Below are 12,185 nucleotides of genomic sequence, written 5' to 3'. Positions count from 1 at the left end.
CTAATCTTTACCATCTTATTAAGGACCATCCAACAAGGAATAGGCAGGCTGTGAATGTTGGCAGCAAAGAGATGAAATAGTTCATGTATCTGCTGCCCAGAGCTCATGTTTTATCTTTGCTGTCCCTAAAGCACATAGCAAAACACAGACATACGGGTGAGAACTGTTTGCTATCCACAGACAAAGCCTTGGAAAAGGGACGCATCCAATAATGGGAGTGAAAGCCATTACCATTTGTAGAGCGCTTTAACATTTGCAGTGTACTTTCATATATGTTATGATTTAATCCTCAAAGGGTCCTGGAAGGGAAGTACTACATCTATCTCCTTCCCTTTCTGCATGATAATAATACTTACCATTTACTTCAGAAAGTTCACATAAATGTCTCAGTTAATCCTTATAATAACTAGTGAGGAATGTTGACACACATTTTGTTTATCAACAGTTGAGCACAGAAAAAAAAAGATAGGGGACTTGTCCAAAGTCACCCAGTAGGTCATTGAGAAAAACCGAGATTTGAACTTCAGTGTGGCTCCAATTATATTATCACTCCAGCGATTGGTACTTCATACCAGTCTTTAAATAAGGATTCATTAAATTCCGTTCTCCTTTCCTCTGAAGGATGGTGTGAGCCCTGGAGCCTGAACATCTGAGTCCAAATTTTTTCTCCTAGTCAACCTATAACCTCATGTTGTTCAGCTGTCTCATCCTTAGAATGGGATGATATTACCTGCCAGGAAAGTTTCTTGTGAGATTAAAGATAGGAATATGTATAAAGAGCTGAGGACTTATGCCTTGTGGATCAGGAGAGCTTGATGGATCTTGGAAACTCGCAGCATTGTTTTCACTTTCCTGTGTCATTTGGACCCACAGGACGATGACACTAATGATACATTAAGATATGTTATGAAAGATGCTTGCTGCAGAGCCTTGGGAAATTAGTCTTCGGCATAGACTTGGGGACTTTTAAATCTTTCTGTAGAACTTTTCTTCCCACTGTCTTTGACTGTGACAGTGTCGAATTGGTTTAGGCAGGGCAGGGACACCACTCAGTGTGTCCACTGTCTTCTGCAGGTCGTTCAGACAGTCTGCTTAGAAGGGGACTACAGCACCTGCATGAAGCAGGGGCTTGATATTCTAAGCCACTTGGTTTTGAAGAGGCAACACATATTTAAAATTGGAGCCAACTCTGTTACTGCCATGCCTACATTATTGTAATAGCTAAACTTCTTTTTAAGTACCTTAAAACCAAAGACAAATAGCTATAGTGCCCAACAGTGAAGTCAACACCAAGAACATTGATATAAACCTGTTAAGGTTTATGTGAAGTAAAGTGTTATAATTGGCCAATCATGGTGTGGTTTATTGTGTACAGCTTTAGGCTGGGCACTAGGGTACAGAATGTATAATCCACGGTCTTTGTCCATTGACACTCAGGGTATCATGAAAGACCAGGCATGAGACAAATACATAGGCCAGTGTGCTGCAAGAGCAATGATAGAAGAATGTCTCAGGTACCGGTGAGTGAGATGATGAAAACGCACCTGTAAGAAGGTGGTCCATGATCAGGGTCTCTAAAGTGGATGAGGTAGATAGTGAGATCACTGATTTGAGAAGGGAGGATGTTATATGAATAGTTGGTGGGGGGATGAAATATACAGGTTCCTTAATACATTGCTTTGCTGTGGTTAAGGTATAAGTAATAAAGGAGTTCTATGCAAGAATTAGAACAAGGAGGCCTGAAAGATAGCTCAGTGAGGAAAGATGATGTCTGTCAAGCCTAAAGACCTGAGTTCAATCCCTGGGACCCACATGATGGAAGGAGAGAACTAGCTTTTAAAGGTTGTCCTCTGATTTCCACATATAACTTCTACAGGAATGACATGGCACATGCCCCCCAGTACACACACATAGAATTCATTAATTAATGTGGGTAGGAATTAGAACAGTGCTGTTTAAGCCATGGGCAGTTTTGTGAAAATTAAGATGTGTGACATGAGTAAGTTTGTGCATCCAGAACTATGTTGGCGTTTGTAGAGGGGACACAGATGGGAGACACCAGAGACTGGAAATCCTAAACCACAATGTGTTAGATGTTTTTCTTCAGATACTACAACACACACCTGAAACAACCAACTTATAGAGAAAATGTTTGCCTTGCCTTACAGTTTTAAAGGAGTTTGTCTATCCTTTGGTGCCCTATCTTTTGTAAGCCTGTGCTGAGACATCACCGCATGATTAGAGCCCAGGATAGAGCTAAACTCTCATGAGAACAGATCAGAGTGCCACACCACAGTATCCTACACAGGCATACCACCCCCCCCCATGACTCAAAAGCTTCCTACAAGGCCCCACCCTTTAAGCAAGCCAGCCTCTCTCAAGAGTGTCGCACCAAGAACCAATGTTGGTCATGTGGGCCTTTGGTGGACATTTAAGATCCAATCTAGAGCATGCTGTCTAGACTGTGCTGTTCAGTACAGTAGCCACTGGCCTCAGGAACTACTTAAATATAAGTCAGTTAAAAGTCTACAAAATTAGAGTCTATGTTATGCTAGCCTCACATGAAGTGTTCAGTGGGCATATGTAGACAAGGAACACCCCCACCCCCACAGAACATTATGCCAAGCAGCACTACATATCAACAAATGACAATTCTGCCTCATCCTAATGATATAAATGAAGATACAAACAGATTTTCCAGGCAGGAAGTATTTGAGGATCTAGAAAGGTGGCTCAGCAGTTAAGAACACTTGGTGCACTTGGCAGAAGATCTGAGTTCACTTCCCAGCATGCACATGGGGCAGGTCACAACAGCCTGTAGCTATAGTACCAGGAGATTTGAGGCCTCTTCTGGCCTGCCCAGACACCTACACACACCACACAACCACACAACAAAACACACACACACACACACACACACACACACACACACACACTTCAAAAATTCATTTAAAATCAAGTGTTTGAAGAGCCACAACATGTTAATAAAAAGTATTGTCCATGCCTATAGGAAAGATTTGTATCCTCACAAGAGCAAGCTACACCGATTCATTGCATTTTACCTCATGAATATGAAAGACATGGCATAAATAATTACAGAAAATATTTCACAAGTGAACTCTAACCTCCATCTATATAACCTGATCTGAATTTGACACCTCCTAAAGTGCAGAGCTGCTTGGGAAGTGTGATGTGTAAACACACAACCTGGTGAGATGTAGCGGCAACACCCAAGAACACACAGCCCCAAGCTGCGAAGCAGTTCATGCTGGTGCTCCTGTGCGAGCCTCTTGAACCGGGGCTGCTCCAAAGGCATGCCGCCCTTCCATCAACTTAAGTACAATAGCTTGTGTGCCATCCAGAGGGTTTGCCAGGACCATCATTTGAAAGTAACTTGTTTTCAAGGAAATACTTAACTGAGCTTTGGTGAGTTCATTAAAGTGGGAGTGAAGCAGGCAATTAGGTCTCGAACTGTAAAAATCAGAACTTTCCACGGCGTGATATAAAATAGAGGAACCCAGTTAGACCAGTACTACCTCACTGAGAAGACCTACATCAGAATGAAAATTCCTTGGGTGAAGGCACAACACCTAGAACTGTGTTCTAGCATTCTCTCTGAGTCTCCTGTCACAATAGAAGCAATTCTCTCATGATACACAGGGCTCCCCCAGCTCCTGGGGAAGGTATATCCCTCTCAGTAACTAATTACACTCACTTCAGGCAAATTTTACCTCTCTCAAACATGCATAAGCTCCTGTGTTTAATTCCCACCAATAATGTAAATTTATTTGTTTGGTGTCTACATGTGGGCAAGGAAGAGCTGATAGGATCACACTTTTCACTCCTAATACATGTCACCCCTTTTTTTGGTTTTGGGAATCCAGTATTGGGGCTTGTGCATGTTAGGCATGTTATATGCCCTGAGTCACACCCCATAGATCTGCCCAAGTTTTACCAATTGAAAAAAAAACAATGGAGCTGATGCAATACTGATTCAAACCACATATATATGTATTCTGATCCCAAACACTACACATTTGACTTCAGGGCTTCTCAGCCTCAGCACCATTGTATGTGAGGATGGACCATTCCTTCTTATGAGGGACTGTCCTGAGTCCTGTAAGATGGTTAGCAGCCTCCCCGACATCTGCCTACTAGATGCCGAAAGCCTCCATCCCCCGCCACTGCTGCTGTAACCAAATACCTTCAGACATTATTATCGAATTACCTGTGTAGCTGCAACATTCCTCCAGAGGAGAAGTGATCTAGCATGAGATTAGTAGTAAATATTTGTAACCAGGAAGATAAATTGATGGAAAATTAAAATGTATATAATGAAATCTTTATCTGTATTTTCATTCTGAAATGTTCCACTTATCAGATATCATGTTTGCATTCTGCAATCATGATTGGAATTTCTGTGGTGAAGGTTGTGTTCTTAAAGTCCTTTGTGCACTGGGGAGGCTGAGGGAAGAAAATCATGAGTTCAAGGCCAACCTGGGCTACATCCTGATTGGCAGGAGACCACAGCTACCTTTGTTCTTTAAACAAACATTTAAGATGCAGGATAGAGATTCAGTACCGCCAATCAGGGTGGTGATGTAAATCTTGATGCCAGTTAGAAGGTGCTTTGAGCTTGAGGTTCTTGCAATGCTGAGCCCAGTAAAACTGCTATCCACGTGCTTGATTGGGAGGAAGTGGACAGCCATCTGCTGCGTCTCCGCCACACTCTTTGACACCTGCGGTGTTCTTATAAACACAGTAGTTACTTCCCACCAGAAATACTTTCTCTGGGACCCCATGTTCCATTTCTTGTTATTTAACAGGAAGGGACTCAGCCTAAAGAACATGCAAATTTTTTTTTCTGGAGGCAGAATGCCTGGAATCTATTTCTAGTTCCACTAAATGGCTTCATGGCATTGGCCACATCATTTTCCTACTAGGGCTTGATGATCAGTTTGAGGAAGGCTGATTTTTTTCTTCTGAGTGCCAACGACAGGATCAAAGTTAGGTTAAAAGAGGAACAAAAAAGGTTGGCATGGAGAATAAATTGATTCATATATTGAAAAGTTTGGAGGCAGGGGTGCTTCAGGCTTGGCTGAATTCAGGTGTTCCACCAACATTAATCAGTAAGTTTTCTTCAACTTTTCACGTCCCTGCTCATCTTTCATTGACTTCATTCACAGGCAGGATGCCTCCTCCCTCTTGGTAGAAAGATGTCTATAGTCATTTAAGCCTCACACTCTCCCAGGTTTAACCTCAGCCTTCTGTGGGAAAAGAATATGGCTTAGTGAAACATCGAAATGGGTATCAGGGATTGGAAACTAGTATTGAGAAAAGCTGTTTGAATACTCTGTAGCTAGCTGTTTTGCTTATATCAAAACAGTCTTTTTGAACTCAGTTTTAAGAAAGAACACTTTTTATTAAGTCCTTAAACTTATGGTGCCACAGGGGGGTTTCAGGTTAGCTACCCGCCTGGGGATGAATTCTGTGGTGCATTCCAGAAGAGCACCAATGCGCACTTTTTGGTTACCACCCTTATATGATGTAGGCAATAGTACAATGAACCATGCAAGGCTTAGGTCAGAAGATTGGAGTTTAAACCATAGCTCTACAGCTGCTAATGGGGCAACCTTTGGTCTCAGCTTCTCTTACCTGTGAATGGGAAAGAAATTAGAATGTAATTAGATCTCGAAAGTTCCGTGAGTGTTAAAGGAGAAAGTATGCGTAAATTATTTAGTTCGGTTCTTAGCATAATGCAAGATCACCTACTATGTGGAACAGGTAAGGAGTCTGGAAGTTAATGCCACTGTCAACCCGATAAGCTCTAGAATTACCTTGGAGACAAGCCTCCATCAGGTGTGCTTTGTTAAGGTATTTGAGATGGGAAGACCTACCCATTATGAATACTGGGGTCCTTTCTGTGGATACAATGTGACCTGCTGTCTCAAGCTCCTGCTGTCAAGACTTTCCCTCCCTTTGAACTAAGGGAACAAATAAAGCCTTCCTTCCTTAGGCAGCTTTCCTTATGTATTCTGTCACAGCATCATGACAAGTAACTATCAGAGCGGCTAATCAGATTTATATTTGTATTCCTTTGTTCCTGGTACTGTTTTTTTTTTTTTTTATTTTGTTGTGTCTTAAGCATATCTCTCTGCTCCACCAAATATCCTGATACCCCATCACTACATAAATCAATTACATATTGCCTACACAGAACACTTTAATATCAGTTCACCATTAATCTTTCCAATGAAAAAGAACCAGTTGTTCTTAAGTGAATTTGGGGAATTGTTCTCCAGCACACCCTCTGTCATAAATTAGTGAATATATTAAAAATGGCTGGGCAGAGCATCAATTTCACTGTGACTATTTATTGTTTGGGGAGGATAAAAAAAATGTAGCCCTTTGAACTTGTTGGATGAAGTCTCGAAGTCTGGATCTGAATCTATGTACGCAGCAACATGGCACTGTAATGGACACAATGGGAGTTGGAGCAATATTCTTCCACCACAGATGGTGTATGATGAAGCTTTCAGGGATGACTGCAGTGGGTGAAGAGTGAGAGCCTGGAGCATGGATGGCAAATAAGCCCTGTACATCTGCTCCCTCTCCTCATCCATGTCTATGAGTTTTCTAATTGATGATGTCACTAGCTTCCCACTGGAAGCTAGGGCATACCAGAATCCTTCTCCACATGGCATTTCAGCAGTCACGACCCATCTATCAGACATTGCATGGAATTGCTTTGTCTGGCTACAGGTCTGGCTAAACAGAATTTTTATGAGTGGAAAACAGTACAAATTCTTACTCATCTGAAAACAGATACATTAGCAAACTGAATTCGTCTCTATGCTTAAGAGAATCCAATCATGCAGATAAACAGAGTTTGATTCACATGGGGGATCCTGGAAAATCCATGTGCCTACACACTCACACATGTGTGAGGTCATAGGAGCTTAATAAATGATATGTTGCTACCCTCGCACGTTCCTCTTTACTTTGTAACAAATCAGTTCAGTGTGGTTTTCTGTACAGTTGCTGAGGACTTTGTACTCATTCACAAAGAACCTGAAGAACCCATTGGGAATGAGGAGTTTCTGCCATACTTGACCTGGGACTCCAGCTGGAGCTGCCGCCTGGTTAGCTGCCCACCCACGCTAAGACTTTCTGTAAGAAAGCAGAGTCCACAAAGGGAGCCAAGGAAGTTCCAGTTTTCTCCCCTGTGCCTTGGAACCCATTCGTATCTACACAGATGGTCTCTGTCAGTTGGAATAGTCAGGGGCAAATGCAGCCTAAGCGAACACACGTAGCAAATGACCTAACAAATAGGGAACAGCACACTGTTTTGACTTGGGGCAGATCTTGGGATTCTGAAATTTCCCAAGTAGTGGTAGGTACCAGCATGAAGAATGGAAGAAGCAACCAAGGCAAAATCAATCAGAGTTCAGAGAAGCAGGGAACTAACAAGGGCTACGCGATACTATGATGCACAGTCACAGTACGCAAAGCCACCCCAAAGCTTCCCCTGTGCTGTGACTCTTCTTTCCTTGTCCGTATTTGTGTGTATTAAAAAGTTCTGTTGTCTGCACTGTGTGAAATGAGTTCATGCTGGACAGAATCCCCAGAAGTTCATGTAAAGAATGATTTCACAACTGTCCTACCAGGCTCCTGGAAATTTGCACTCGAACCTTAGTTCTACCTCAATCGCTCAAAGAAATTTTTCTTTAAAAATTGGCTTCCAGCCATCCTTGTTCTTCAACATCCAGTTTCAGATATGCCTCAGTAATACACGCTGTAAAGCCTATTGATTGTGACTTAAAAATCTCTCGCTACCTGAGCCTTACTGCTAAGTGGACATCAGCACTGACTTCACAGGACCTGGGCAGGACCCATCTGCAGTCCAAAGCCTTGAAGAAAGGTGGAGGGTAATGTCGTTACAAACTTCAAAACAAACTGACAGTGAAAACTTTGAATTCTGTCGGACGGTAGCTTCTATGTGTGGTTATTCAAAGATGTGCTTATTTGAAATCTGGAAGATGCCCTGGGATTGGGAGGAGGCACCTTGAAAGTATCTCTCTTGCATAAATTCCTTACCTTTTATGTAGCATCATTACTATTTATTGTTATTATGATTACTATTATGATTATTATTATTTTGATTACCACATTACCATGCTATTTGGGCAAGCACCAGGATTAGGTGCAGGGTGGGTTTGGGAAAGACAAGCCCAAGTTTAAGCTCTGCCCTTGACATTTTACTACTGACTGTTAAACATCACTTCCTTTTCCATTTTCTTGTCTATAAAATGAGGATATTCTATTCTCACATTTTATGGGAACATGTGGTCACTCTAACCTAACGAGGTTGTTTTGAGGGTTCAGAGAGATGATGCAAGTAAGCAGATCAGTGCAGTGAGCGGCAGATAGAGGCCATGCAATAAGCAATAGCAGTTACAGTGGTGGTAGTTATCGCTTTATTGTTAGAAGATCTATGAGAGAATTATTGATGAAATGCTAGCATTGATTCTGATAAAACTCCACAGCACCCAGTCCAGAGCACCTGGCAAAAATGTTGTATCTTATATTGCTCCCCAACAGCTATGAATGTATTGTATGCTTCAAATCAAACTCCATTTACCCACTGACGTATCAGGGATGGGTCATCACCATTTCAGTTATGTTATTGGTCAAGAAACTTAAGATTTGAACTTTAGGGCTGGACAGATACTCAGTGGCTGGGAGCAGCTCTTCCAGAGGACACAAGTTTGGTTCCCAGCATCTACATGAGTCATCTCATATTTCCACCTACAGGAGATCTCACACCCTCTTCTGCCTTCCATGGGAACGTGTACATGTAGGAACATACTTAGAGACATATAAATTTTAAAATCTGAAAACCATTTATACTTTAAAGGTATCTTATCTCCTCCACTGTGTGTCACCTCTGTCCCTCCAAAGGGTGGCAAGCTAACAGTGGTTTGACGCCTCATTGGTACTGTTCAGCCCATTCTCTCCCAGAGAGCGTTTTCTTCAGAGACTTGCTTAAGCATCCACTCTTTCAGGAATCCTTATTTCCTTTTCTCCCCTGAACCCTACCAGGCATCTCCTTCCTCTGCCCCTACAGTATCCTATGTTAGTACATTCCACCACCCTGAGTTTTATCACCTGGACCTCACTAGAGGTGATCTCTGAGGGCTGGATGATGAGGAATCCTTAGGATTCAGCAAATTGTGCGTGCACTTATTAAACCCAAATCATCTATCTAGGGTACCATGTAGTACACTTAGTAATAAATCAAGAAATGTAGTTATGAAAGGAGCAACAAGTGTTGGTATCTACCTGAATGTGTGAAAATACTTCTCTGTGTGTAGTTCTTCAGGGAATTACAATTCTTCAGGCATAGACACTTCCCAGCATTAAACTGTTTGAGTCTCAAGTTTGTTTCCCAAACATCCTACCCTTCCCTCCATACCCCAGCTTGATGGGATGCTTCTCCTAGCTCATTTTCATTAGTTCACTTATAAGCAAACGAGCCAGCCACCAATTACAATGACCCTGGATACAAGGACACAGTTGATGATGAACACATAGCAGTTGTCATCACTCAGAAGTCAGTGTCAGGAAGCTGCTGCCTTGGAGGAAGAGATTCCAATAGTCGTTCATGTGAAAGGGACCTTCTCTAGCTAAGGGAAACTCCAGGTTACTGCCAACTCTGACAGCCTGACCACTGTTCCCTATGGCATGGAGCAGCCATGCTTGGCCACATAGGAATCTGCCATGATGTTCAAATAAGTCACATGATACAGGGAATGATCAACTCACTGGCATGGAGATATGAGACCTTCCCACCTGTTTTCACCTTCTACCCTAAGCTAAAGGATTTGATTTAGTGAAGCCTCCTTATTTGTTCACTAGGGACACAAGTCTAAGTAACAGGTAATAATAGAGTCTATGAGGATGTTGAAATGGGCAGATAGGCTAGAAAAAGTCATTCTCATTTCAAGCAGACAAACATGGAGAGCTTTACTGAAGAGAAGCAGAAGTCTTGAGAATATTGGCCAGGTGGTAGAAGCAATGTCCATTAAGGTGGGAATGAAAAGCTATGTAAATGTGGAGTGGCTTGGCATGTTCAAGTAAGAGAAATAAGAATGCCCAATTGACTGGATAAGAAAGAGCCAGGTGGAGAAAAGGAAGGGTGCCCTCTGGGTGAAGTAGACCATCCAGAGAAGGTAGGGCATGCCTAGCATTATGGGAAGTTCAGAATTCTTCCCCCATACAGTGGAAAGCCATTGAGGGTGTGAAGATGATATGACCTGATTTCTACCTATGAAATACCATCTTAATACCATACTCCTGTGGGGAAGAGATGGAGTCATGGCAGGGCTGGTGGGCAATTTCTCAAGAGCCGAAATTGGGAGCCCAGCAAGGAAATAGTTTAGGAAGAGATGAGGAGGACTTAGAATCATAGCAAAGGAGATAGAAAGACCTTTCTGGACTGATTTCATTCAAATGGATGCCCTTTTTGAATTATATTAATAAAGTATCAAGTATCATACTACCAGTGGTATGCATTTGGGCTGGTGAAGAAACATCAAAACCATTCTGAAAAGCTCATCTGGAACACTTCATTTAAAAAATATATTTATATTGTCAGCTGGTTTCAATGTGACTTTCTTAGGATGCTCTCATGACACTCATTGCTGACCTTTGACCCCTCTGTCCTCTTTCCCAGGTCGTCCCATTCCACCTACATCCTCGTCTAGCCTCCTCCCATCTGCTCAGCTGCCTAGCTCCCATAATCCTCCACCAGTTAGCTGCCAGATGCCATTGCTAGACAGCAACACCTCCCATCAGATCATGGACACCAACCCTGATGAGGAATTCTCCCCCAATTCATACCTGCTCAGAGCATGCTCAGGGCCCCAGCAAGCCTCCAGCAGTGGTAAGGAAACTCTGTGGTGTCTGAATGTGTGGTGTTTTGTGGTTGACATTCGTGAGTCTCCAGCAAAACGACAGCTACTGAAACAAAGGCTGGGAGAAGGTGGTGTGGGGAGCATCAAGGTGAAACACATTTGTCGTTTGTGTGGCATGGTAGTTCGAAGATGCATCTGTTGAAGGTCACAGCTGTTGGGGAGGTTTTGCTGATTGGAACAGGCTCTGGGCCTCCTTCTGTGGGAGGAATTTGCCTGTGGCTACATGTGAGAGCATGCTGGGCTCAAAGGTGAAGTGTGGGGAGACATCGGAATATTGAATTTTGTATTACTATGATTCTGGTCATAGCCAAGTGACCCTGGACACCCTCGCGTGCCCTGTTTATGTGCGTCTCAGTTCCCTTTCTTTTTATCACTGGCTTCTGCCTTCCCCTTCCTTGCTTGTTTTATACGGTTTTGCGATTAAAATGTATTCCCTTGACATGAATACTGAATGCCGTGTGCCAAGACTGAAGTGTTTGGGGTACGACCTCGCCATGACCCGCTGCTTGTGCCACTTCACTTGAATTTAACGAGCGGATTGCGAGGTGCTGTGATAAACACAGCTTCTGAATTCACAGTTCTTGTTTGGGTTTTCATAGTCGCAGAACAGAGGGAATGAACACGAGGTTCTGCCCCACTTTTGAGGATTGTGTGTCTCAACTCCCACTCTCTAAGTCTTAGATAGAATTGGGCCAAGCACAACAACCAGGTCTTGTTAGGGATTCATCCCTTGGTGGACCGTTCACCTGAACAAATGAAGACAGAAGGGGGCACGGTTGCCTAAGGATTCAGTAGCCATGGCCTGAGGGGAGGCCATGGTACAAATTAGCTACTCCTGACCCAAAGCTTTGGCGCTGCCATTTGAGTTATCCCCTCATGATGTTCATTAACACAGCTCATCAGAAACAAGAGAGAGATCTGCATGTCAAGAATACTCCCTGAAAAGGCTGCGTTGGCTCTATCCATGAATATAAGCTACCAATGGTCTCAACCTCTCCAATTATAGAAGACCTCCTAAATATATTAGGATGATTCATTCAGCAAATGGACCAATAGACTACTACTCGTGATGGCCTATGTCCTTCTTCAAAGCCGGGCCTGATATATTTAGCAAACTCATATTCTTTTTTTTTAATTATCTAATCAAATCTCTCATCAAATGAGCAATCCATTGTTGATATTATGAAGGCCTTTAATCTACCATAAATC

At 42.7% G+C, this 12,185-nt stretch overlaps 1 protein-coding gene across 16 annotated transcripts in view; it reads left to right on the top strand.

Annotated features, from left to right (window-relative positions):
* Window positions 1–12,185, top strand: part of Tenm2 (teneurin transmembrane protein 2) — a 1,236,692-nt gene that overhangs the window by 849,968 nt on the left and 374,539 nt on the right. For 14 of the 16 annotated variants that reach the window (XM_028864303.2, XM_028864309.2, XM_028864311.2 and 11 more), the window contains one exon: window positions 10,736–10,945. The exons of the other annotated variants lie outside the window; for them this stretch is intronic. In XM_028864303.2, the coding sequence (XP_028720136.1) occupies window positions 10,736–10,945 (210 nt within the window). The remainder of the gene's footprint in view (window positions 1–10,735; window positions 10,946–12,185) is intronic. 16 annotated transcript variants of the gene reach the window in all.

The sequence above is a fragment of the Peromyscus leucopus genome, chromosome 8b (assembly GCF_004664715.2).
Source record: "Peromyscus leucopus breed LL Stock chromosome 8b, UCI_PerLeu_2.1, whole genome shotgun sequence".
Lineage (NCBI taxonomy): Eukaryota > Metazoa > Chordata > Mammalia > Rodentia > Cricetidae > Peromyscus > Peromyscus leucopus.
Note: the sequence above shows the minus strand (reverse complement) of the source record. Positions and strands in the feature narration are given on the sequence as shown.